Source organism: Chaetomium strumarium, assembly GCF_033439665.1.
Source record: "Chaetomium strumarium strain CBS 333.67 chromosome Unknown B0T15scaffold_1, whole genome shotgun sequence".
Classification (NCBI taxonomy): Eukaryota; Fungi; Ascomycota; class Sordariomycetes; order Sordariales; family Chaetomiaceae; genus Chaetomium; species Chaetomium strumarium.
This window is the reverse complement of record NW_026944429.1, coordinates 5,653,136-5,676,302: the sequence shown is the minus strand read 5'-3', so window position 1 is coordinate 5,676,302 and position 23,167 is coordinate 5,653,136. Positions and strand designations below refer to the sequence as shown.

The window sequence follows — 23,167 nt, the reverse complement described above, 5'->3', positions numbered from 1 at the left end:
TTTCGTGCTACATCTCCTAGCGAGCGGGACAGCTAGTCGAGTATCGCTAAGCAGCAAGCGGTTACTTCCAGACACCTCATTTAGTGGGGTAGATGTAGATGCGGATACTTGGAGGAACCCGTGAAAGCGGTAGTTAAGCCAATTCTTTTTTGGCAGGGATTTCTGTAGTAATATGCAAGTGAGCCCAACAGGTGGCTCCCGCACGGGGCGCCAAGACGTCAAGGCGTTTGCTGGACAGTGAAAGGCGGGGGATCACGGGACAGAAACGTCTCTACCCACTTTTCCTGTAATGCCTACTTCAGCAACAGACCCACAAAATAACTATGGCTTCGGAGAGCCAGGAATATGCTGTCGACGACGAGATCGCCGCGTTTTTCTCAAAGACCTCGGTGCGTTGCGAAGCTTGCGACGTATTGGCCAAGGAGCTCGTCGGCGGCGACCATGTCATTCCAGTCGCGGTGCAGGGAGTCTGCTCGTATACTGTTTACGCCGGACAGGGCCTTGGCTATGTCGTTCAGTTCCGCCTCATGTCTCACGAGCTTAAGGTAGAAACCGCCGTTCTTGCCCGACAGATCTTTGGCACCTTCGCACCAGACGTATCGTTCAGGCAGAAGCTCGGCGAAGATTTGACAACGGCTGGTTAAGAACCTCTGCTCGTCTATGTCATGACTCGTATACGGGGGATGAGCCGCCTGGACTTCATACTCGCACATGGCTTCCCAGACAACTCACCCGAGAATAAGGCCCGGCGCAAGAACCTGGTTCAGGATGTCGCAAGGTCCGCCGTCGGTTTCTTGTCTATGCTGTGAGCTACGCTAATTTGACTTGACGCAGGTTCTTTGCTCTTGCGTGGAAGGCGCCACAAAAGGTTGACCAAGCCTACCGCGATCGCATGGCTGAAGGACCCCGTGGATCTGTGCTCACCACCCCGCGCGATTTTCGACTCATCGCGCAGAAGGGCGGCATCGAGCTTTCAGTCTTGGACGAAGAGAGTGCCGTTACCCTCCTGACAAGTATGTCACGGTTCAATGGTGACAAACTGGACGATGATGAACGGAAGGAAGAACTTGACGCCGCGCTTAGCATCGTAAGGAGAATCGATTGCTTACCATTAGCCATCATGCACTCGGCAAACCTCGTTCTCTCGGATTCGTGCACCTTCTCCGAGTTCCTTGAGGCGTACAGCAATCGCGAACTGATCCAGGACTGCGAGGAGGTCCGCCTGGTCAATCAGTCTAGCGGTGCAGCGTACCGGTACTCGCTTCGAACAGTCTGGAACATGAGCTTTGACCGCCTAGACTCAGGGGCACAGAGCTTGATAAGAATGTTATCCTACATGGACCCGGATCGAGTTCAGCTGCGCCATCTCGCCGACGGAGTGGGAAAGGCCAAGGACCCGGCACTGGGATTCATGGACATCGCCTACAAGAGAAACAAGCTCAAAGTTCAGCTCTTGCGGAGCTCGCTCGTCACACAGAGCAAGAAACACAAGGAGCTGCGGGTGCACAGGCTAGTACAAGCGTCATGCCATCTACGTATGGACCTTGAGGAGCGCCGCCAGAGTTTCAAAAACGCACTCACTATCGTTAAACACTGCTGGCCGGTTCCGCCCAGAACGGCCATTTATGATCCTGCGTTATGGGATGCACAGCAAGCCCTTCTGCCACATGTGCAATCGCTTTGCGCACATTATGTCGTCTCCTGCAAAGAAGGGAACCCGCTGATTCCACCCGAGACCGTGAACTGGGACTTCCCGATGATTCTGTACGAGGCCGGATGGTAAGGGCCAACTGACCTAACTAGGTACCTCCGTAACATGCATCTGGCGCTAATAGATTACCTCAGGTACTGCTACGAAAGGGCTCTCCATGCGCTTGCTTAGTGTCTCGGCTCCGCGTTCTATCGGGAGAGGAAAGCAGGGCAACCATTTCAATTATCATATATAAACTAGGTCGGTAAATACCGATAGAAATATAAGCTATAAGTTATATAACAGCAATACCAAGAAATCCTTGCATCGTCCTTCAGTCGAACTACTTCCTTTGGGACCTGGACGGGGTACGTATTTTCAAGACGCGGTACAGAGACTAGGAGCGGGACCGGCCGCTTATAGAGGGCGCAGGCGTCATCGTGCAAATAGGACACGAAGAAGGAAGAGGCCGATATACGGTCTTATCCGGAAATAGTACGTTACTAGCCGCTAGATAGGAGTCGAGGTTCAAAATGTTTAAGGTGTCTATAGCAGGAGACGTAGGAAAGGGAAATTCGGGTATTAAGGTAGGGTTTATACCGGTATTAGGAAAAGAGAGACTCTCGCCATCCGGTGGGGATAGCAACGCAGGAAGCGTTACTCCTATCTCCGCGGCTAGTAGCAGAGATACCGAGATAAAGCTAGTTAGTATAGGAAGCATAATACCCGGGCCTGTAAGATATATAGGCGGCGAAGTCAAGAACGATAGTTCTATTACCGCTAGTAATAGAACAGACGAGGCGGAGGACGAGGTAGAGGCCGCAGAGCTAGTAGACGGGGTCGGCGACGAGTACCCCGAACGGCCCTGCAAGGGCGATATAGAATTGATAAAGGGGTATGCGAGAACGTAGCCCCGAAAAAGGCTTTCGACGTCCCGTGGTCTGAATCGGTTTTCTTCTGGCAGGTTAGTGTCAAAACTACGGAGTATGCCGTCCTTAGACTTATATGTAAACTCGACATAAGGGGTCTTAATAAGGAGGGCGACCTTGACCCCGAAGTTATATAAGGCCGTTGTAAGGGTGTGTATTTTTCTTATGATCCTATGGCTGCGCTCGTTGAAGTTACGGGCAGGATCGGTAGGACAGGTAGGTTGGGCAAGAGTCCTCTGGGAGCTTTGGCTGACTATGGTAAAGACGGCGGGGGTGAAGGAGACGGAAGACGGAGACGAAGGATAAAGAGGTAGAGTGCTAGCAGGTTTAAGGCTAGTCTAGAGTGAGAAGTGCGAGACTGGTTGGCGTTGAACTCGAAGTCTCGTTTGAAAACCCAGCGACATATTCCTGCTTTATACGCATGTGAGTTATACCGAAAGCTGAGACAAGCGCTTGACGAACTCTGTCGCTATAGGTATGGTGCAGCGGTCGCTATAATTCGTTGGTTTGGCGCCCGCCGTTCTATAATGGGTTCCCAGGGTGCGGCAGCACGGCTAAATCTGCAGGAACGAGATGAAGTGCCTGGCATACCAGAACGAGAGCCAGGGCGGAGAATACGCGGACGCAAACGAGAATGCGTCGCTATATGCTTAGTAGCGGCAGAAAAGCAGAAAGCGGCGCCCTTAGGTCTATATGCGTTGTAGAGAGACGAAGCCTCCTACTACCCTCTTTTCGGCGTCGACGATGGACGTCTTAACATATTACTCGATCGGCTTCAGCGCTATGTGGGCTGTGCCCCTGCTGCCAGGCCTCTACGCACTATTCTGTCGGCATGTCGTACCTCTCTTTCGTTGCTAGCTCGCCAGGGTCCGACACCAGCGCATTGGCGGGCTTACCCGCCTGTATCTCTTCCGTGGCGCGACCTAGGTGGAACTTCTCCTCCTCTTGGCTTACATGGCCGGCAACGGCGTCGCCGTGGCACTAGACTCCATCAAAGGAACCAGAATTGCTAGCAGCGCCGCCCTAGCCGCTTCCATCAACCTGATCCCGCTGCTGCTCGGGGGCCGTACAAGCCGCGTCGCCGACGTCATTGGGGTATCCCGCCCCGCGTACTACGTCGCTCACTACTGGATCGGTCGTACAGGCATTGCAGCCCATTCCGAGTCTCCTGCCCAGGTTGTCTCCCCGGCGCTCATGCAATCTGGCTATACCTAGCGTCCATCCATGCAACCGTCGGGCCGAGTCCCATCCATTTCCAAGCTGCGGATGCTACCCACACGTTGGGACCCAGCATCCGAGTCTCTATTTCCGTCTCGGCTAACCCCCATCACAACATCTGACCTGGCACGACGAACGCTTGCCGCCCCCTAACATCTCTGGCTAAGCTCCATGCTCGACTACGTAGATAGTAATCAATTGCCTGGAGGCCCAACTCCTTCTTTGGCTGCAGCTGAGCACGCTGAGCACCGCTGTTTTTATCAACAACTTGGAAGAGCGAGTTGTGGCAAGGAACTCGGGTTTCGTATAGCATGGAGTCTAAGGAACAACACCTCTAATCGAGCGAGTCAGATGCCAAACACAGGCATTGAGTTCATGATAGGCCAACAACTGAGGTAGTGAAGTAGTCACCGTGGCACAACACATCTATGATTAAGGGAAATACAAGTGTAATCCACTAGCCTAGTTGCAAGATGGAATTGGGGTTCGAGTTATCGAGCAGCATTTCGTGTTAAAAATCCTGGACTGGCATCAACTCTCAATGGAATACTATCCAGACACTAGGTATGCTTACATAGCTGTAGAAGCTTTCTTAAAAGGATGACCCAGGCTCTCATACAGTATATATATCCCCAACAAGAAAGAGAGTTGAAGCTTGTCTGCCGGGCTGGTTCACTCCGTCCCAGCAGCCTGACCTGGTAATCATACATTGAAAAGAGAGCTTTGACTTGGGGCTTACCTTGCTCTCGGATAGAATACCGCACTCGGTAGGCTTTCAGTATATAACATAAATATAGCTTGAACCTCGAAGAGCACCCCCAGGTCACCCTCTACGTCACTGCCTGTGGGCTTGGCTGAGGCGTTCAACAAGACAGAAGCATCGCAGATAGAGCGGTAGACGTGGCAACCACTTGAAGATACAACGTCCCTACAACCTTTGCTATGAATTCAGATTACTTATCCGACATCTACCCCGCGACCAAAGGTTCAGCAGCATCCGGACTCACTCTCATTACTAGCTACTCGGTCATACAGGAGGTATTCTTTAACTCAAGACACACGCCCGGCGAAAGGGCATACACAGCTGCGCGCAAAACAAGCCGAAGCTTAGCAACAGCACCCTCGCCGTTGACCCTGATATAAACTGGGCTCAGAGTTTCCATCTCCCGAAACACCCAAAGTGCTGGACTGGTTACCTAGCTTACTCAACTGATGGTATCCTCTCCGTATGCATACTCACGCCCGGATGGTAGTTCCCGAGGTTTCCAGTTGAGATGTAAATCGCCGATCTAGCTGCACCACTACATGATTTACCGTAATCCGGGACTCATTCTGAATCCAAGTTCCCGGCTGAACGGCCTGCGATGGCGGTGGTTGATGGACTTCTATTGAGAATGTCATGTCCTTAATGCCGCACGTAGGGATCTCATCTGCGCCCAGTATGCTTTCAGCTATATGTCGATTACCTCTGCTGGCGGAGAAAATGGCGCATTGCCTCCTGTTGGCAGCGAGGCAAGAGTTTCCCTAGTATTTGAGCCAACTGACTGCGTGGTATTCTGAGCCCGTCGTTCGCTGATCGCAATCTCTAGGGTGCCAAGTGGAGGTTAAGAAAAGCACTGCACAGGACGCGGCGTATGCCGCGTGATTTCGGGCGCCCAACTTCTGGATCGACACTGCAAGTCGGCGGGCGGAATGCACATGGCAACTCCAGGCTTGGTGACACCCTCCCGCCCAGACATTCGGAAGAGGAGGTGAGATGGCGCGGATGGGTGGCACGGGTGGGAAGAACAAGGGGTTGAGGTTGCGTGCGGGCTGAGAAACCGCAGAACGGGCCGTGGGGTCCAGACCCTGCATCTCTGGCTCATTTGGCAACCAATGACAATGCGGGGGTTGTCAAAGTATGGAGTCAGCCAATGAGACGCCGACGATAAGATGCTTCCCCCGCGGAGGGGCTGCAGACTCATGCGGGTCCGAGGGGCATCGAACGCGCCTCCTATCTCGGGACTATCAGCCGGGGACAAGGTCAATAATCGCATTTGGCGCGTGCCCATGCGTGGAGGCGCGGTTTTTCGGTCAGTGGGATGTTCAGGTTGGGCCATTGTTATCATGCTGCAGAACAGGGGCGCCGCTATCGGGGGTCTGATTTAAGGACACAGCATTCCCGCGCCCTCGCTGACCCCGTCGACTTTGCCTGATCCCGGAAAAGGAAACACCCAGCCGTATCTTGCCAGTTTGCGATTTTGAATTCAGCGCAGTTGTTTTGTTTGTTCTTCAAGTTCAGTCTGCAACCATGGTACGAAACCCCAACTTACATCTAGCTTGCTGAGGCAACGATTGGCATGTGGCATGAGACTGACGGATGTGGTTTGGACAGGCTGTCTCCATGATCTCTCACGCTGGGATTGTGAGCACCAATGGACCCCGACGATTGTGATGGATAGCGGTTGGCTCATACATAGTGCAGCTCGACAAGTACTTCTCCCTCGACCAGAAGGGCACCATCATTGCTGAGTACATATGGTGAGTTTCTCCCTCCACCTCGGAGGAGCAGCAGGGAAGCACACTCGGGAGTCGTCTCGCTAACACCACTGGCAAGGATTGACTCAGAGGGTGGCACACGGTCCAAGTCGAGGGTGAGAACTTCTCAACACTCTTCTTAAGAACACCAATCCCTAACCTCTCCTCTAGACCCTACCGGAGCAGGACTACAAGCCCGAGGACCTGCCCATGTGGAACTTTGACGGCTCGTCCACCGGCCAAGCCCCCGGCGACAACTCGGACGTCTACCTGAAGCCCGTCGCCGTCTTCCCCGACCCACTACGCAGAGGCAAGAACATCCTTGTGCTTGCCGAGTGCTGGGACGCCGATGGAACGCCAAACAAGTACAACCACCGCCACGAGACGGCCAAGCTGATGGAGGCGCATGCCGAGCACGTGCCTTGGTTCGGGCTCGAGCAGGAGTATACGCTGCTGGACCTCAATGACCGGCCGTACGGCTGGCCCGCGAACGGCTTCCCTGCTCCTCAGGGGCCATACTACTGTGGAGTTGGTGCTGGCAAGGTTGTCCAGCGTGACATCGTCGAGGCCCACTACCGCGCCTGCCTGTATGCCGGCATCAAGATCTCGGGCACCAATGCCGAGGTACGTATTACATGCCCAAGGAGTGTTTCAGTAGTGAAGCTGTTGCTAATCGAGTGATTTAGGTGATGCGTATGTTCAGGCCCTGACATTTTCGCTGCGTTCACAGGCTGACGTGAAACAGCTGCCCAGTGGGAGTTCCAGGTTGGCCCTTGCGTGGGTATCGAGAGTAAGTCACAAATCGGCATGACCAATCTGGGAGATCTCTGCTGACCTCAAGCAGTGGGTGACCAACTCTGGGTGGCCCGCTTCCTCCTGCACCGCATCGCCGAAGACTTCGGCGTCAAGGTGTCTGTGCATCCCAAGCCCATCCCTGGCGACTGGAACGGCGCTGGCCTGCACACCAACTTCTCCACCAAGGAGATGCGTGAAGAGGGCGGCATGAAACACATCGAGTCCGCCATTGCCAAGCTCGGCACCCGCCACCAGGAGCACATTGCTGTCTACGGCGAGGACAACGAGAAGCGGCTGACGGGCAGGCACGAGACGGGCGCCATCGACCAGTTCAGCTACGGTGTCGCCAACCGTGGGGCGTCCATCCGTATCCCAAGAGAGTGCGCCGCCAAGGGCTACGGCTACTTTGAGGACCGCCGGCCGGCCTCGAACGCGGACCCGTACCAGATCACGGGTATTATCATGGAGACGTGAGTTCCGACCGGGTCGTATGTTTTCTGTAAAGATGTTGAGCTAACGATTCCTAGGATCTTCGGCGCTGTCTAAGCTACTGAGTGAACACTTGGGCGGGACTGGACAGGACTGCGTCTGGCGATTATCTGGGAGGAGTTGGAGGTGTTTGTTATGGAATGTTCGGCGACAACCCTGATATCCGAAGCAATGAACTGCTTGATTTTCTTCCTTGATCCATGTCGGTTTCTGTACCTCAGGATAGAGGTTGACAGATCCTCCCGAAACGAAAGAGGCATTCGTCTGTCTTCGTCTGAATAAGTGTGCCATTCCCAGTGTTACTTTTCTAATCTGGCGTAGTAAAGGACTTGGCGGTTGGTTGCGAAACCCCCGAGCTAGCGTGGTCCTGGCCGTTGGAACGTTTCATCAAGTTGGCCTGACGCCATCTCCACTGACACCTGCATACCCAAATTTTCCTAGCGGCGGTGACTCACCCAATGCCAATCACAGAGGACGGACCATATATAGGCGACCGCTCGACACTTCCCCTAACACGTTCGATACGCGTCCCTCCAATTGATTTCACCATTCTCCCCTGACCATGTCGAAGCCCACCGTCCTCGTTACGGGCTCAGCCGGGCACCTCGGCAAAGCGCTGATGCTCGCGCTGCCCGACCTAGGCTACACCCCCATCGGCATCGACATCAACGCTAGCCCGACCACCACCTTCGTCGGCTCCATCACCGACACGGCCTTCCTCTCCCAGATCTTTTCCACCCACTCCATTTCCCACGTCATCCACGCCGCGACGCTGCACAAGCCGCATGTCGGCTCGCACTCCAAGAACGATTTCATCCAGACCAACATCGCCGGCACCCTCGCCCTGCTCGAGGCCGCTTCCTCCTCCTCCTCCTCCTCCTCCTCCTCCTCCTTCTCTGATGAGAACGTGGGTAAAACCAAACCAAAAACAGTAGAATCCTTCATCTACATCTCAACCACCTCCACCTTCGGCTCCGCCCTCTCCCCCTCGCGAGGCCAGCCCGCGGCGTGGATCGACGAGTCTGTCGTGCCGGTGCCGAAGAACATCTATGGCGTCACCAAGACGGCCGCGGAGGACGTGTGCCGCCTGGTGCACAGGGAGACCGGCCTGCCTGTGATTGTGCTGCGCACGAGCCGGTTCTTCCCGGAGGAGGACGACGACGAGGAGCGCAGGTCGGCCATGGAGGGGGAGAACCTGAAGGTGTTGGAGCTCGCGTATCGCAGGGTCGATATCGCCGATGTGGTTTCTGCGTGTGTCTGTGCGATGGAGAGGGCGGCGCGTCATACTAATACTAAGGGGCAGGTGAGGTGGGGGAAGTATATCATTAGTGCGCCGACGCCGTTTGGGAGGGATGCAGAGACGCTGCGGGGGTTGGATGAGGATGCTGCCGAGGTGTTTAAGAAGGCTGTGCTTGGGTGTGTGGGGGTGTTTGAGCGGAAGGGGTGGAGGTTTTTGGACAGGCTGGATCGGGTGTATGATTCCACGCGGGCGGTCGAGGAGCTGGGGTGGAAGCCGGAGTACACGTTTGAGAAGGCGGTGGAGAAGGTCGGGAAGGGGGAGGAGTGGAGGAGTCCGTTGACGTTCAAGGTGGGCAAATTGGGGTATCATGCCGTGCCCACCGGGGTGTACACCACCAGAGAAGAGGCGACGATGACTGAGTGACAATTCCCTTGGGGCCTGGTGCTAGTCGGCTGCAATGGGCTTTAGGATTGGAATCAATGCTTCAGTGAAGAGGGGCCGTGGTGTAATAGAATCAAACAGCATCCGGAGAAGGAAGCGGAAGGACAATTCACCCAGAAGAAGAATCACAAGAAGAAAAAAAATCATTAAGAAGGAATGCAGTACATACAACGACAACTTACACGCAACCAACCGATTACCAACCTAGAGTGTCTAGCTATTCTCGTCCGATCTGAGAATCTCAGCTAAGCCACACCAGCCTGACTATCTTCTTTCTTGGGACCAACTTCCGAATGACTTCCGACCTCTACCTTAGTGGACAATTGCTCCGTGATACATCTCGCTGATGCCACGCTTGCAGGTCTCTCCCATATTTCTTCGGCCCGGGTGGCCACAGCACCGCAGAGTAGACGGCTTTGCGGGGTCGACTCGGGGGCGTTGGTTGCAACATACACGGTCCAGGGGCTCTCGACGGTCGCTTGGAGCCATCTGTTCATTGGCGAAGGCGGCAGAACAGATTGACTTTCATTGCGTCGTTCGTGGGACTCGTCTTGGCTTGACACTGTTGTCTGCAACAAGACGGGTCTCTTGGGCGGCTGTTGCAGGAGGTTTGTTGGACCGACGTGAAGCTCAGAGAGTTCAACTTCGGCTGGGTGTATGGGGTGAGAAGTGGGATCCTCCCATGCCCCAAGGTGCAGTAGAAGGGGCTGGTCCAGCTGGTGGCAGGATTGCTCGCCGATGTTGGGCATGATGGAGCGATGGGAAGACAGAATAATGTAGAGATCTCGCTTGGCTAAGGAGGCGCTGGTCTACGCTCACGATGACCGTCGGATTGGATATTCTTATACTTGTCTTATACTACCAGAACTTGCCCGCGCGGATATTGCCAACCCCGAGGTAGCGTCTTCTGCGGTCCAAGCCGAGACAACCTGGAAATTTCCCTTCGCCATCTGGGGAAGAGTCACTTGTTCCAAAATCCTTCATCCAAGCCGCGGCATAACCAACACGAAGTACTGTTTTTGCCTTTGCGGTCTTCTGGAGATAGTCGCGCTTGACTCGTTTGGGAAAAGGAAAATCGACGATGACTGGCGGATCGGTGTGCATATGCAGATGTGCAGATCCGTTTATGTGCAGGCTTCGACTTCGCCGCTCCGGCTCTCTGAATGGGCCCTTTGGTTCGCTGTGGCTTACAATGCATAGTCGTGCGGCGACGCTAGCCACGGACAGCGTTGCTGGCCACGTGAGGGTTGCCTTCACCGGGAGCCTCCTAGTAGGCTCTGTGAGGTGCGACACCCCCCACGGAAATGGGGCTGGCTGCCAGTGTGCCTTCCCGAAACGGAGAAGGGAATTCTCTATCTCAGCCACATGGGAATGCCTAGGAAAGATACGGCTTCAGATCTGCCTGCAGCCTTCCCACTCTTTCCCGTCTAGAGTTTAGACCTACCTAGGTACCTTAGTATTTAGGTGCCCTGTCTACAGCCCAGTCTAGCTTAGACCTTGACATCTCATTTCTGACCAAGACCAAGGTCATTGCATTGTACTGCGACACACTTCTTAAGATTCATTTGCGGCGACCGACTCCGGCAGAATGGTTTCCTCGCTGATACGGCAACAGTTTGTGTGGAAGACAACTCCTGTCGCGCCACGCGCCCAGCCGGTGTCTCCTGAACATTGGGAGGGGCATAGGAAAATCATTTGCGAGATGTATAAGTCTGCGACGCTAGAGGAGGTCATGAGGTACATGGAAGCAAACCATGGCTTCGCCCCATCGTAAGTGACGTCCTCGAGAGCAATTTAATTGTATTCGTCACTAAGTTGGCACAAACGCCGCAGACGCAAGCAGTACATTCTTCAGCTTGGGAAATGGGGTTTGCGGAAGTATGGCAAGGAGCCCGTCCGAGTTGCACTGGAGGATGTGTCAATGCCCGGAAAGGCTTCAGGTACGATTGCACTGTGTCGTGTCCCTTGGCCTAAGCATGAGCACCACACTAAGAGCGACGGTAATAAGGAATATCCGACGGACCCCCTGATTACCCGCTCCCAGAGCCACCGCCCGCAAAGCGACGAAAGCTAGGAGATACTGTGCCGCGAGAAACTCGGGGAACCAACCGGAACACCTCACATGGCGTGTCAACATCACAGTCTGAAGGCCCCTGCTGCAACAGCAACAAACGGATATTTCCAGCTTCTCTCTTAGGCTCGACTCTCGCTGACGGACTTTCCCACACCGAGATCGAAGTGGAAATTGAACAGGTTGAGCTGGCTGCGGAGTTCTTTCTCCATTCTCGGTGCTACGAAGACAGCTATCGTCTGTACACGTTGCTGTTGAACTGGACCAAAAGTCACGGTGCTCCGCTGTGTCCTTTTGCCTTCGAGCTGCTCAAGCGAGTCGTGATCGGTCGCGCGCGGTCTGGTGAATACGACCCTGAAAATCCCACCGCCGGGCGTCTCTCCGGGTGGGACGATGTGGCCGAGGAGGATGCCTCGGTTTTGTTTTACAGGCGTGTCCGCTTGTGGGAGTCGCAGCGGGCAAGCGGCGTGTTACGAGCGTACGAGGCAGCGATCCGAGATACACAGGCGGACTACTTCCGACAGGCATTTCTGAAACCGAAGACTGCGGTATGTGTGGGCCTCTCGAAATTTCTCGATGATGGCATTAACGGTAGCCAACGGAACCAGATTCGAGACGTCGACGGGCCCCTCGGCTGTTCTAGGCTGGGAATGGTCGACTGCTTCGCTAACTCGAGCAGCGTGGACGTGTTGATAGTCTGCTTGCGCTGGCTTCTGCGTAGGGCAACAAGACCCTCGCTCGCGAGTCGCATGCATGCAGAGGCCGTTCCCGCCGGCTCAGACGACCATTGGAGGCGTGTGCTTTTCACCTCAATGTTCACCTCTTTCTGGGGTGAGTTTAGAGACGAAGTGAAGTTGAGCGACACGCCCAGCTGGGCCGAGATGATGAACCTCACGACGGGCATCTCAGCAACGGAGCTACTCGCGGTGGTGACCAACCTCGTGCTTCAACATGCGCCGGCGCCATCTAGCACCTCTGGCGTTCTCAACATCATCCTGTACTGCGAAGAGTCAATTGATCTGGTCATTGAAGGCATGCTAGGAATGCGGAATGAGCAGCTTGCGGAACGCTTCTTTCGCGCATTTGTCGACCCTGCGCGTCTCCGCCCTGGGACTCTGAGATGCACATATAACAACATATGGGACGATGTCGCCATGAGGCTTTCCCGAGCGACTGTCCTCAAGCATCTGAACTTGGAACCGGTATCGTTTCTCGACCTGATTTCCCAGGGGGCACCGGCCCATCAGGACTCCGAGGCGCAACCACCCGATCCTCTCGACTGGACCTTACCGGTCACTCGGGACACCTCCCCGGCTCCCGAGAGCGCGAGTTCCAACCCAGCGGACCTTGAAGCCGAGACCGGTGACAACACTATGTTAACCGCATCTCCAATAGCAGTCCCCATTGGTGTTCCGGGGCGCACTACAGGGCCTCAACTCCCGCCTCTCACGGACCAGTTACACTCACCCGACTACAAGTCGATGGCTGCTCTACGGGACCACATCACCGCAACAGTTGATCTACAATCGGCTATGAGCAAACTATCAATCGATCTTCCTTCCGCGGTGCTGGGCCCGGCAAGTTGGAAAAGCATCAAGAGCAGCCCCTCGCAAGGGTTGAGAAGGACTCTTGGGTATGGTGTTTTCTCTGGTGTGAACTCTCCGGCTTTCAGGTTCAGCGGGAGTGCCGCAGCAAGTCTTGGGAGTGTTCTCAGCGGAGCAAGCCGATGAAAGGGGAGTCTCGTAAGAAGGTTTATCAAGTAACCAACTATAAGGTTTCCTTTCATGGGAGGAGTCTTTATGACGTAGATATCCAAAATGACCCAAACTTCTTTTGATTTACTAGCGAGGTAAGTGAATTAATTTGTCTACCCTGTGCTATCTATTCAATTGACACCCGGTCTTCGACACGAAATTGATGAGGCCGCTGCGTGAATCCAGCCTTCTGATAGTAGGTGGTTTACCTGAAGCACAAACTACCTCACAAGCTGTGCCAATCGATACAGCACTCTGTTGTATCTAACAACAGAAGTTCAGGCCGAGTACAAGGATAGCCAGTTAAGGTGTTTCAGCTTCAAGGTCGAATGAAGGCTGAGTTGCGAGCAACTGGACACTGCTGGATCAACGCCTAACTACAGTATACGCAATGTGAGTGGATCTCCTGCCACTGGATCGGCCGAGCTTATTCGTGCTGAAAGTTGGTTGGGAGGAGCCGGCAACGGCTCGCGGTGTTGTAGTTTCGTAGATATCGTTGCAGTTCATGCACGAGTCCGGCTAACTCGGCGCCGCTTCATACGTCATCGTGCCGGCTCGCGGATCCGGAAGTGGGTCTGGATCGGCGTGGGTCTGCCGATCGGGCTTTTCCGCCGGAAACAAGCAATGTTTCTGTGCACTTACTGTACTACACTTTGGGCTCTCTGTGAGCTTGGGGGAATCACTGTCGATACTGTCATGGCTTGGATGGAAAAGGAGCACAGAGCAACACAGTCCGTACATATCAGCAACCCGGACACTTTAATATTGCCCCTTACCGAGAACAACGCACCCGGGCTGCGGGATGTAACGCCAAGATACCGTTCCGGGGACCCACAATGCCGGGTTTTGGCCCGCAATGGCTGGCGACCCGGAACCGTAACTGGCTCCGGACCGGGTTAAAATGACGTTGGGATCGTCGGCAGGAGGCTTGGCTATCATATGCAAGTCTCCCGGAGCAAGTGCTCCTACATCATGACAAGTGACGCAAGATCCAAGACAAACAAGCAGCTTCACGGGGACACAGGGGGACTGATAAATAAATGGGCTTCGATACCACCTACTGTTCGTTTCCCACAACCAACAACACCGCACAGCTAACCTTCGCTTTCCACGCTTAAAACTCATTCATCAGACCAAGATGAACTCCTCCGCAACTACTAGAGTCCTGCGCCTCGCGGCGCGCCAGACCCTGCCCGCCCGCGTCTCACAGGCAAGGACAACAACAACAACACCAATCCGTCCCCTGTCCGTCAGCCTCACAGCCACAAGAGCCCTCCACGCATCCCCAATTACCCAGTCCAAGCCCAGGAATCCCGACCCACGACATAACCCAGCGCATGACATCAAGCCCGGCGCAGACGAGCTCATCGGGCGGAAACGCTTCGCGGATTTCGATGTGGCCGGGAAGGTGTTTGTCGTGACGGGCGGCGCGCAGGGGTTAGGGCTGGCGATGGCGGAGGCGCTGGTCGAGGCCGGAGGGAAAGGTGAGTCTTTTTATTTTTATTTTATTTTTCCCCATTCTTTCCCCTCACAATTGTAATTATAATTATAATCAAAAAACTAACCCCCCTCATCTTCCAACAGTCTACGCCCTCGACCGCTCACCCGAGCCAGCCGAGGAGGAGTGGTCCGAGGCCCAATCGCGCGTGTCCCCGGACTGGGGCGGGTCGCTGCACTACCGGCAGCAGGACGTGACCGACACGCGGCACCTGAACGACCTGATGGCGGCCATCGCGGAGGAGAACGGCGGGCGGCTGGACGGCTGCGTGGCGGCGGCGGGCGTGCAGAACGTGAAACCCGCGCTGGAGTACACGCCGCAGGACGTCGCCCAGATGCTCGAGATCAACTACACGGGCGTGTTCGCCACGGCGCAGGCGGCCGCGCGCCAGATGTTCCGCTACAAGACGCGGGGCAGCATCTGCCTGATCGCCAGCATGTCCGGCCTGGTGGCCAACAAGGGCCTGCTGTGCGCGGCGTACAACTCGTCCAAGGCCGGGGTGATCCAGCTGGCGAGGAACCTGGCGATGGAGTGGAGTCCCGTGCGGGAGGACGGGGCCGGCGGGATCAGGGTGAACTGTATCAGCCCAGGGCACATTCTGACGCCGATGGTGCTGAAGAACTTTGAGGAGGTGCCCGGCTTGCGGGAGACGTGGGAGGGCGAGAACATGATGGGCCGGCTGGCCGAGACGCATGAGTTTAAGGGCGCTGTGCTGTTCCTGCTGAGCAAGGCGAGCAGTTTCATGACGGGGAGTAATTTGGTGATTGATGGTGGGCATACTGCGTGGTAGGCGGGAGGAGTTTTAATGGGGCCCCATAGGCGAATTGGGGAGATGACGAGATTGATAAAGTACTGTAGCACCACTACGGTTTTCACGTTTTCAAGATTTATTAGATGATATTAGAGTTCAAGACAAGCGGCAACCGCAATTTGAAATAACCCACCTTAGTAGCGGATCTAATAAACAAAAACAGAGAGAGAAGGGGGAGCCGAGCAACGGGTGTGAAAGAACGTACGTATATGCTGCCCCCTTAGGCCCGGCGATACGTCAGCACGCCGCGTCGGTGGCGCATGCGGTTATACGGACTCACGGGCGTCACCCGGACATGCTTCAAGCCTCTCGCGGCGCTCCTTACCTTCTCATTCCTCAGCGCGGCTTCGATGCCGGCAGTCCAGACCTCCTCGGGGCAAGCACACTTGGAGCCGTGGAGGAGGGCGTGCCAGAGTCTGAGCCTTTCCTCAAACCGCTCCACAAAATCTTCCGTTGTTGGTGCAGTGGGCGGCGCGTTCTTCTTCTTCTTCTTCTTGGAAGGCGGCTTCTTTGTCTTGGACAGCTGCCTTTTCTCTTCGGCCGCTTTGGCGAGCTTGTCGAGTTCTAAGTATGCCTTGCACCTGTCGTGGAAGAGGTTATGGTCATAGTCATAGTCTTCGACACCAGCAATGCCGCCAGGGTTGTGCGCCGATGATGTTAAGTAAGAAGCATCTTCGTCCCCCGAAACCCAGGAATACCTGCGGCATGGCTCAGCATAGAGGCCTCCGGCATCATCCCCCTCGGTCCAGGAGAAGGCCGGGGATGCCGCCTCCTCCTGCGCGTCGTCGGGGCTGTCGGGTCGAGAAGCACTGTGGGTGGTGGTTGTGGACGCCAAGTTGGCCGAGGCGTCGTCGATGCTGCCGGCCGAGCTATCCGTCTCGAGGAACCTGGGCTCGACCTGGCCCGGAGCCCGTTCGGTGGTGGACATGTCCTCGACGAGACGGTGACCGTTGGGTCTGTGGTGCGTTCTCCCATCGTCCTCCTCTGCCAGCACGCACTCGATCCGGACAAGGTGCCAGGGGCCGTGGATGGCGACCGGTACCGACTCGAACCCGTCGGCCAGGGCCTTGCCGCAGCGGGAACGCAAGGCTTCTTCCTTGGTCGCGTGCACAACCAAGGCGCGCTCACGCTCCACGCTGAGTGCCGTGTCGCGCTCCTCCGTGATCCATTTGATGTAGGCATCGGAGAGCGTCTCGTCGACGTCACCGCCCTCACAGAACGACGCTTCGATATCCCGTGCCCAGTCGATAAACGGCCTGAGGTCGGGCGGCGGCTGCCTCGGCGGGGCGTCCTTCAGATGTACGATGACGCTGTCGATGTCATAGGCCAGACGCCTCAGCGCCTTTACCCCGGGATCGCCGTAGCCCCGCCGGCTGCCCATGATGTCGAGGAGGAGGGCCAGGCTGCGCGAGAACTTGTCCAGGTCGTCGACCGGGCGCGCGACGTAGGCTTCCGTGTCGAGATACAGATCTTGGCACTGGGGATCGGCGACCCCGGCGTTGCCGAAATCGCCCAAGTAGAAGTCCGGAAGCAGCTGGTCTGCGCGCCAGTGGATCCAGATGTTGCCGAAGTGCAGGTCGTCGTGGTAGATGGGCCGCGCTCCCCCCGTGTATAGGTAGTGCAGCGTGCTGAAGACCTGGCGGATCATGCGCGCCACGGCTATGATAGGAGGCACGAAGTCGCCTTCCAGCCACCGCGAGCGGACCGAGCTGCCGTTGCACAGCTTCCAGTACGAGACCGAGTGGTACTTCGGGCGCCCCAGACGGTCAGTGTCGGTTGATTTGATGAACTCGTGACCCAAGCATTCCACGATGTAGCATGGGAACCCCGGGTCGGCCGCCCTGAACGTCCCTTTGATCAGTTCCAAGATGCGGATTTCGCGCGGCTTCTTGGGCCGGAACCCCGCCAGTGCTTTCGCAGAGACGCGGTTGGGCCGCAAGCGCTCGGCACTCACCTTGCGGATCAGGGCTTCTCCCGTGTCTACATCCTCGACTAGTTGCGCAACCGACTCTATCCCTTGCCCGAAGTTTCGGATGAAGAGGAAGCGTCGGCTACCCATCCGGAACATGTACGCATAGCGCCCCTCGCGCCCCTCCCGCCGCCCTGTCTCATCCTTGTGATCAAAGTCCATGGTTACTCACCTATGACAAAAATCAGTTGTAGCCAACCTTTAGCTTGCAGAAGTGAGCACTTGAATCGGAAGTTGATCCTAGTGGTCGAAGAAGGCCATCCCTGACCTATGACCAAAATCACAGCTCTTTTATAGTCAGCCCATGGCATTGTACGATGCTTTGAACTTTGAATCGCATTGTTTCGAGCCGGTGAACAATGGACTTTTTCAAAGGGAAAGGGTGGGGCTTGCCAATAGCATTGAGTGCATACAACAGGATTGTTCCTTTGTCTCACAAGGAACAAAGAGCTTGGGGGTGCACGCTGTTTCAGCTCTTCATTGGAGTTCAAGTGGCCAGTGTATTGCGAAGGTGGCTGTGCGTGATCTTCGATGGAGGTTTCCGACCTGGAAGAGACGCACACCTTGGTCTGGGGTGTTCAGTAAGGTAGGTAGGAGGTATGTACACAAAGTGAGAACACCCCAGATGCCCCCATTCCCCCCTGAGCATGCAGGCACCGAACACCTTTGGCGACTAGGGTTCTTCTAGCCCCCTGGCACGCAGAGCGACTCGTCGTCAAAGGTTCCGCACTTGAGGCCGGAGCAGCAGTCGCTGTCCACGCGGCAAGACGTCAATATCGAGTGGCATGCCTGGGCTCCAGTCAGCTGTCTAGCACTAGCATAGCAAGTATGTATATGTATATGTGGTGTCTCATGGGAGGTTGTCAACCTCAACGCACCTCCTTGCCCAAAAAATCCACAACCGCAAACTGGGTCTGGGACTGCCGCCGCGGGGTCCCAGGGATGGCCAGGCCGGCAACCAGGCCGAGCAGGAAGAAGAGAAAGACCTGAATCGACGACTTCATTGTTGTTGCCGAAGTTTCGAGGAAAACACGAACGGAAAAATAACGAGTGGATATATCAGAGTGAAATGCCCCCCCCTCCGTCCTGGGAGGAAGTCGATCGAAAGCGCGTAAAAAAAGCTGGGGGCAACTGGGCCTAACGAAAAGAGTTGTTGGACAAGCCACACCAGGAGGCAGGAAGCTACTGCGAAAAAAGCGTCGCAGTTGATTCTGCAATGCGATTTTAATAGCATCGCACCGACGAATGCCCCGTTTGCGCCACTGAAACCGGCCAAGAGGAGCGTTCGCGGTCAAACGGTGGCGGCAGAATGCGATTGGGGGAATCTAGTCTGAAGGGTGACGGGGATTTGAAACGACTAGCGCTTTCGGAGCGCACTAACAAACCCACCGTGGTAAGTCCCGCAAAGATTGTTAGCACAGCCGCAAGTGAATGACTTCTTGCATAAGGGGGAAGTGTTTCAGGTTAAATAACAGCGCGAATCCTCGGGCACCGTAGCCTGGTAGGAAGAGACGATCGGCTTTGATCATCCGATCGACACCTGGAAATCCGCCGCGCACGCGGCTGGACGTCGGGAGGTTATCCTATAAAAAGACCGGACGACCATCTCCCGCCGTCGGCCCGATGCTGCTACTTTCTAGTCAGAATCTAGATAGTAGGAATTCCCGCCTCCATGTTCAAGCCCTGTTCCAACACAGGACTCCAGCATCTTGTTCAGGCTTGCCCGGAAATGCTCAACAGTGACCTCCACAATCGGGATTCCGTTGCAAAAGTGCAGCAATCTTATTGGAACACAGCCGCGGCCGCAGAGCCCATTCGCATATTTAGCGGATGGGTTCGAGTACTAGCTATGATCTATCGGTATCGCCGAACTGGTGTATGCCTCACGGCAGCAGCCTACTCTGGCATCCGAGTCCTTCTAAGATGAGCAACCTGCACTGCCCGTTAACCCCATGGTCGTGATATTAACAACGAATCGCCGCTTTCTAAATCAAGTTCAAGAACCACCTACCTAGATTGATGTATCGCTAAGCAGATGACAAAGATGCCGGCGAGGCAGCAGCAGGCCACAGCTGCCCCAGCCGATAGCGCCGACGTAGGCCACCATGGCCAGCGACAAGAAAAAAAAAGCCGTGACGAGCAAAAGATGCAGCGCCAGCAAGACACATATCCCGATTCCGTCCCAGCGCCGGGCCCATTCCCGTTCCCGTTCCCGATCCTGATCGCACACCCCACCAGTACCAGTAGTAGTCGCTCTGTCGGTCTCAGCCAAGAGGGTGAAAACGCCCGAGACATACCCCGCCACCGAGAGGCATAGGATGAGCAACAGCCATGCCGCGGCGGTGAAGGACCGTACGGTATGCAGGTCAAACCGCGGCGGCGCGTCGTTTGTTGGTGGTTCTGCTGAGTTTCGCGGGGTCTGCCATGTCACTTGCCACGACGAAGAATGTGGATGCTCCGAAGAGAGATACGGTCGAGATGACGGATAAGGAGGACCGGAAGTGGCTCATGGATTGCGTAACCTGCATGTCGGATACCTTGATCGGGTCAACATGGGGAGCGTTCGCCAGCATGTTGGGATGGAATGAGGCCTACGCGGTGTTGCTGATACCAGCATTGGATGTAAGAGAAGGAACTATGGTGGCTGACATGTGGTGTTGTGAGAGAGGCAGGTTGGATGCTGATGATGTAAATGACCCGAGAAGAGCTTTGTCCTACTGAGTCGGTGTGCTTATACCCTCCGTGGCTCAACTGTGCCTCAGAGTCTCACCTGGTGCCTGCACATGTGATATCCATGGGGGCCAAATTGTTTCATGCCATAAAAAGTCAGCTTTTGGTGTCCTTTTGGTATTTATGGGAGCTTCGTGAATGTGAAGTAGCAGGAAACCTACTCAAGTCAGAAAATCATATTGTGACAAAGAAATGGTTATTACCACGAATCGTCAAACTATCTGGGCTTCCATGTTCCTCAGCTCGATCCCGTCCGCGAGAATAGCCGTGCCCCGACTTGTCGCACCGGCACCTTTCCGAGCAGCAGGCCGCCAACTCGGCAGAGGCAACAACTCTGCCGACCCAAACGGCCACTTGAGGGTATCCCGCTCGCCGGCCCGCCAGACGCCCAGGATCAGGAGCGTCACAGGGACGGCGATGAGCCACAACAACCAGAAGTCGGGGTTCACGCTCACTGGGAGGAAGGGGGAAAATTGTCAGCTGCGCAGTTCCCCTATGCGGGAGATCTTGTTCTGGCCCTGACATACTGTGCTGATCGCCCGAAGTGAAGAACTGGGTGCCGAAGATGGACGTGATGGTGCTGAAGGGGAGGAAGACGAGGCCGACGATGGAGATGAGGCGCACGCTTTTGCTGTTTGCCAGATTGACTCGGCTGTCGTGTGCTGTGTTGATGTGGAAAGCCTAGCTCGGTAGATACCGCAATAGTAGGTAGTTAGCCAAGAAAAAGGGGGGAGAGACGGTGCAAATACTAGGTTGATTAAGGTTTGGTGGCACAACATACGAGATCCACTGTGTTCTTGATTCTGGCCTGGGAGCTGACGGTCCTTAGACGTGTTGAGTGGAATAGTTCACGGCGGTGTTGTAAGAGCAGATGAGTATTCTGCCACACCTTGCCTCCTCCCCCTTGGCCGGATAGTTCATGGTCCGACAAGGCCAGGTCGACTATTCTGATGGCGGCGTCCAATGCTTCAATCATGAAGATTGCGTTCTTTGCGTTGGTGTGAATCCTGTGTAGGTCGAGGTCGGTAACGGTTGAGTCGGCAATTGACGGCAGCATTCGTGCTCGCTCGAATATGTCCACCTCATCTTTGCGGATTAGCTCGGTCACCGTCCAAGCGACCCTGTCGATGCGGTGATACCAGGACACGAGCGCAATATCGACCAGCACATAGGGGTCAAAGGTGGCGTCCGTCCAGTGCGCAGACCGCACGAAGTCAAAGAGTCGCTTGAAAGTGTCTATCGGTGGTTGGAATACGATGAGCTCGATCGTATATTCCGTAACGGGCTCCGGGCTAGGTCCAGCATGACAGTCTGGTATTCGTGCTTGCACTTTGGGCCGCCAGCTCAGCAAAAAGCCCCATTTCAGCCACTGACAAAAGCACAGGGACGGTCAGTCGTATGCTTCCAACCGATGGCTCGAGCTCGAAGAGCCGCCCATAGAAAAAGGAGGTTACGGCGATAGTTTGACATACGTCTGGTTGACGCTCGGGGGTTTCTGTCCGGGGGATCTCGACCAGAAAGTGCATCCAAAGCACTGCAGCCACGATAATGTTGGGGCATTTAGTCGGGCGACAGATAGCCAATATTGGGAGGGCTGCGTGATGATCAGATCATCAGGTGAACAGGTAGGTAGGTAGTACTCACTCATACGCCCCCCATCTCCTATCCGACGTCCGAAGGAGTGCGTCACGCTTTGCTCACGCTCCCACACGAACTCGTCTGGTATCTCGTAGAGATTGACAAGGGTCTGGTATCCGTTATCTGTGCCGCTGTCATTGCGTGTGCCATCCAGCGGCGCGACTCTGCGGGAATTTTCAGCCAGTAATCATAAGCTGCAGTGTGTCACTGTGTGACCTGGGCTGGGGCTGAAATGGAACCCCGAAAAACAGGAACGTACGGATGGGAACATACATCATGTCAAAATCCTTGGCATCCCATGGCCTCAGCTGCCCTGCACTGGTGAACGTGGTCCGCTTCAGAGTCTCGCCTTTCCCATCGGTTCGGTGCCCAAGAGTTAGTGCCTGAAATGGGCGGCAAGAAACGTCGCGGCACTCACCGTGCTGCCTCCAAATCCTGTGATACGGTGGTTGGGCTTGCTGGGATGGACCGGGCTGGCGCTCTCCAAGTTGCTGTGCCGCGGTGCTCGACATCCTGGATTCCCGAGGTCCTGTCTGGACTTTGCAGGCAGTGCAGGGAAACAACGAATGGAACGGAGGTGGACAGGACAGGCCAAGAGTCGAAGAGAGCGGGGTAGCCAAAAAGGAAGTTAAGAAAGAGGAAGGGGGTTACCATCAGTTACCAAACATATAACAGAGTCACAGACTTCGTGCTGCACGATGTATACCAGAGGCACGGGAGATTAAGTTGCAGGCAGGCATCCTTCGGGCTTGACTCCTTGAGGGATGAGGCTCCGGGCTCTACGACCAGAATCCGATGCCAAGCCGTCAACGATTATATTTTCGGAAGAAGCGGCTGAGTTGCTCATTTCATGCGGTACCACCCACCAGAGCCTTGGCTGCAGAAAGTGCAATCCACCGTCGACAAGGCCACCAATAGACCTTTGCGAGAGCGGGCTGTCCGAGTCCACGGGCGCTTAGTATAGTGACGCGTCGGACCCTTGCGTCCTGCAGACTTCTCCCGGCCATTTGAGACAATTCACAAAGCAGTGGCAAAGCATTGGCTTCTTCGAACCTTCGACGGAATGCGACGTCAGCCACATGATTGCAATGAAACGCATCGGCAGCCTTGTGCTAGGTTGCTCTTTGCCCTCCGCATACAGGGTTGTTAGGCAGTGCCCTTATATATCCTGCTCGAGGCTTCTGACGGCAGGCATCGAGAAATCCTGTCCTTCTCCACCAGCAGTCAACAGCCACACACACACTCTTTCCCCAGTCTCTCATTATTGATCAACCGGACGTTCTACACCTTGCTCCACCCCAGCGCAGCTCGCCGGGCATGGCATCAGGTGGAACTCAACCTACGTATCACGGCTCGACCAGAAACCACGATCAGCAA

The 23,167-nt window shown here is 55.4% G+C and overlaps 8 protein-coding genes across 8 annotated transcripts; 5 read left to right on the top strand and 3 right to left on the bottom strand.

Moving 5' to 3' along the window:
- The first annotated feature begins 314 nt into the window (after positions 1-314).
- On the top strand, positions 315-1,966 carry B0T15DRAFT_61396 (uncharacterized protein). The gene is made up of 3 exons (XM_062871129.1): positions 315-778; positions 835-1,779; positions 1,846-1,966. The coding sequence occupies exons 1-3, from the start codon at positions 666-668 to the stop codon at positions 1,880-1,882; spliced, it is 1,095 nt and encodes a 364-aa protein (XP_062726883.1). The 5' UTR covers positions 315-665; the 3' UTR covers positions 1,883-1,966.
- A 3,892-nt stretch (positions 1,967-5,858) lies between these two features.
- Positions 5,859-8,061, top strand: B0T15DRAFT_520406 (uncharacterized protein). Its single transcript, XM_062868500.1, has 9 exons — positions 5,859-6,130; positions 6,212-6,241; positions 6,302-6,357; positions 6,434-6,470; positions 6,526-6,978; positions 7,041-7,047; positions 7,100-7,144; positions 7,199-7,619; positions 7,677-8,061. The coding sequence occupies exons 1-9, from the start codon at positions 6,128-6,130 to the stop codon at positions 7,693-7,695; spliced, it is 1,071 nt and encodes a 356-aa protein (XP_062726882.1). The 5' UTR covers positions 5,859-6,127; the 3' UTR covers positions 7,696-8,061.
- Positions 8,062-8,065: 4 nt separating this feature from the next.
- On the top strand, positions 8,066-9,433 carry B0T15DRAFT_61355 (NAD dependent epimerase/dehydratase family protein). Its single transcript, XM_062871128.1, has one exon. The coding sequence runs from the start codon at positions 8,201-8,203 to the stop codon at positions 9,299-9,301; it is 1,101 nt and encodes a 366-aa protein (XP_062726881.1). The 5' UTR covers positions 8,066-8,200; the 3' UTR covers positions 9,302-9,433.
- A 1,212-nt stretch (positions 9,434-10,645) lies between these two features.
- On the top strand, positions 10,646-13,234 carry B0T15DRAFT_520400 (uncharacterized protein). Its single transcript, XM_062868499.1, has 4 exons — positions 10,646-11,089; positions 11,153-11,259; positions 11,328-11,938; positions 11,999-13,234. The coding sequence occupies exons 1-4, from the start codon at positions 10,908-10,910 to the stop codon at positions 13,118-13,120; spliced, it is 2,022 nt and encodes a 673-aa protein (XP_062726880.1). The 5' UTR covers positions 10,646-10,907; the 3' UTR covers positions 13,121-13,234.
- A 766-nt stretch (positions 13,235-14,000) lies between these two features.
- On the top strand, positions 14,001-15,432 carry B0T15DRAFT_564808 (uncharacterized protein; the record flags this gene model as incomplete). The annotated part of the gene is made up of 3 exons (XM_062870651.1): positions 14,001-14,020; positions 14,306-14,628; positions 14,729-15,432. 3 exons carry the CDS (start codon positions 14,001-14,003, stop codon positions 15,430-15,432), a joined length of 1,047 nt encoding a protein of 348 aa, XP_062726879.1.
- A 155-nt stretch (positions 15,433-15,587) lies between these two features.
- Positions 15,588-17,584, bottom strand: B0T15DRAFT_548334 (uncharacterized protein; the record flags this gene model as incomplete). The annotated part of the gene is made up of 2 exons (XM_062870195.1): positions 15,588-15,599; positions 15,779-17,584. 2 exons carry the CDS (start codon positions 17,582-17,584, stop codon positions 15,588-15,590), a joined length of 1,818 nt encoding a protein of 605 aa, XP_062726878.1.
- A 522-nt stretch (positions 17,585-18,106) lies between these two features.
- On the bottom strand, positions 18,107-18,426 carry B0T15DRAFT_489729 (uncharacterized protein; the record flags this gene model as incomplete). Its single annotated transcript, XM_062866621.1, has 2 exons — positions 18,107-18,211; positions 18,301-18,426. The coding sequence occupies 2 exons, from the start codon at positions 18,424-18,426 to the stop codon at positions 18,107-18,109; spliced, it is 231 nt and encodes a 76-aa protein (XP_062726877.1).
- Positions 18,427-20,014: 1,588 nt separating this feature from the next.
- On the bottom strand, positions 20,015-22,615 carry B0T15DRAFT_520372 (uncharacterized protein). Its single transcript, XM_062868498.1, has 8 exons — positions 22,209-22,615; positions 22,064-22,139; positions 21,797-21,954; positions 21,625-21,686; positions 20,934-21,521; positions 20,680-20,833; positions 20,314-20,606; positions 20,015-20,235 (listed from the first exon to the last, which is right to left on the bottom strand). The coding sequence occupies exons 1-7, from the start codon at positions 22,300-22,302 to the stop codon at positions 20,365-20,367; spliced, it is 1,374 nt and encodes a 457-aa protein (XP_062726876.1). The 5' UTR covers positions 22,303-22,615; the 3' UTR covers positions 20,015-20,235; positions 20,314-20,364.
- Between the last annotated feature and the right edge of the window lie 552 nt (positions 22,616-23,167).

What these genes read in the sequence shown, in the direction of transcription:
- B0T15DRAFT_520400 (XM_062868499.1), top strand. Translation starts at nt 10,908, where the DNA reads ATGGTTTCCTCGCTGATACGGCAACAGTTTGTGTGGAAGACAACTCCT. An exon ending in AACCATGGCTTCGCCCCATC is followed by an intron (nt 11,090 to 11,152) that starts GTAAGTGACGTC and finishes CAAACGCCGCAG; the next exon opens with ACGCAAGCAGTACATTCTTC. An exon ending in AATGCCCGGAAAGGCTTCAG is followed by an intron (nt 11,260 to 11,327) that starts GTACGATTGCAC and finishes GACGGTAATAAG; the next exon opens with GAATATCCGACGGACCCCCT.
- B0T15DRAFT_520406 (XM_062868500.1), top strand. An exon ending in TGATCTCTCACGCTGGGATT is followed by an intron (nt 6,242 to 6,301) that starts GTGAGCACCAAT and finishes TACATAGTGCAG; the next exon opens with CTCGACAAGTACTTCTCCCT. An exon ending in CCCTTGCGTGGGTATCGAGA is followed by an intron (nt 7,145 to 7,198) that starts GTAAGTCACAAA and finishes GACCTCAAGCAG; the next exon opens with TGGGTGACCAACTCTGGGTG.
- B0T15DRAFT_61355 (XM_062871128.1), top strand. Translation starts at nt 8,201, where the DNA reads ATGTCGAAGCCCACCGTCCTCGTTACGGGCTCAGCCGGGCACCTCGGC.
- B0T15DRAFT_520372 (XM_062868498.1), bottom strand. Translation starts at nt 22,302, where the DNA reads ATGTCGAGCACCGCGGCACAGCAACTTGGAGAGCGCCAGCCCGGTCCA. An exon ending in AGGAGATGGGGGGCGTATGA is followed by an intron (nt 21,687 to 21,796) that starts GTGAGTACTACC and finishes TCGTGGCTGCAG; the next exon opens with TGCTTTGGATGCACTTTCTG. An exon ending in CACTTCGGGCGATCAGCACA is followed by an intron (nt 20,607 to 20,679) that starts GTATGTCAGGGC and finishes CCTTCCTCCCAG; the next exon opens with TGAGCGTGAACCCCGACTTC.
- B0T15DRAFT_61396 (XM_062871129.1), top strand. Translation starts at nt 666, where the DNA reads ATGACTCGTATACGGGGGATGAGCCGCCTGGACTTCATACTCGCACAT. An exon ending in CTGGTTCAGGATGTCGCAAG is followed by an intron (nt 779 to 834) that starts GTCCGCCGTCGG and finishes GACTTGACGCAG; the next exon opens with GTTCTTTGCTCTTGCGTGGA. An exon ending in ATTCTGTACGAGGCCGGATG is followed by an intron (nt 1,780 to 1,845) that starts GTAAGGGCCAAC and finishes AGATTACCTCAG; the next exon opens with GTACTGCTACGAAAGGGCTC.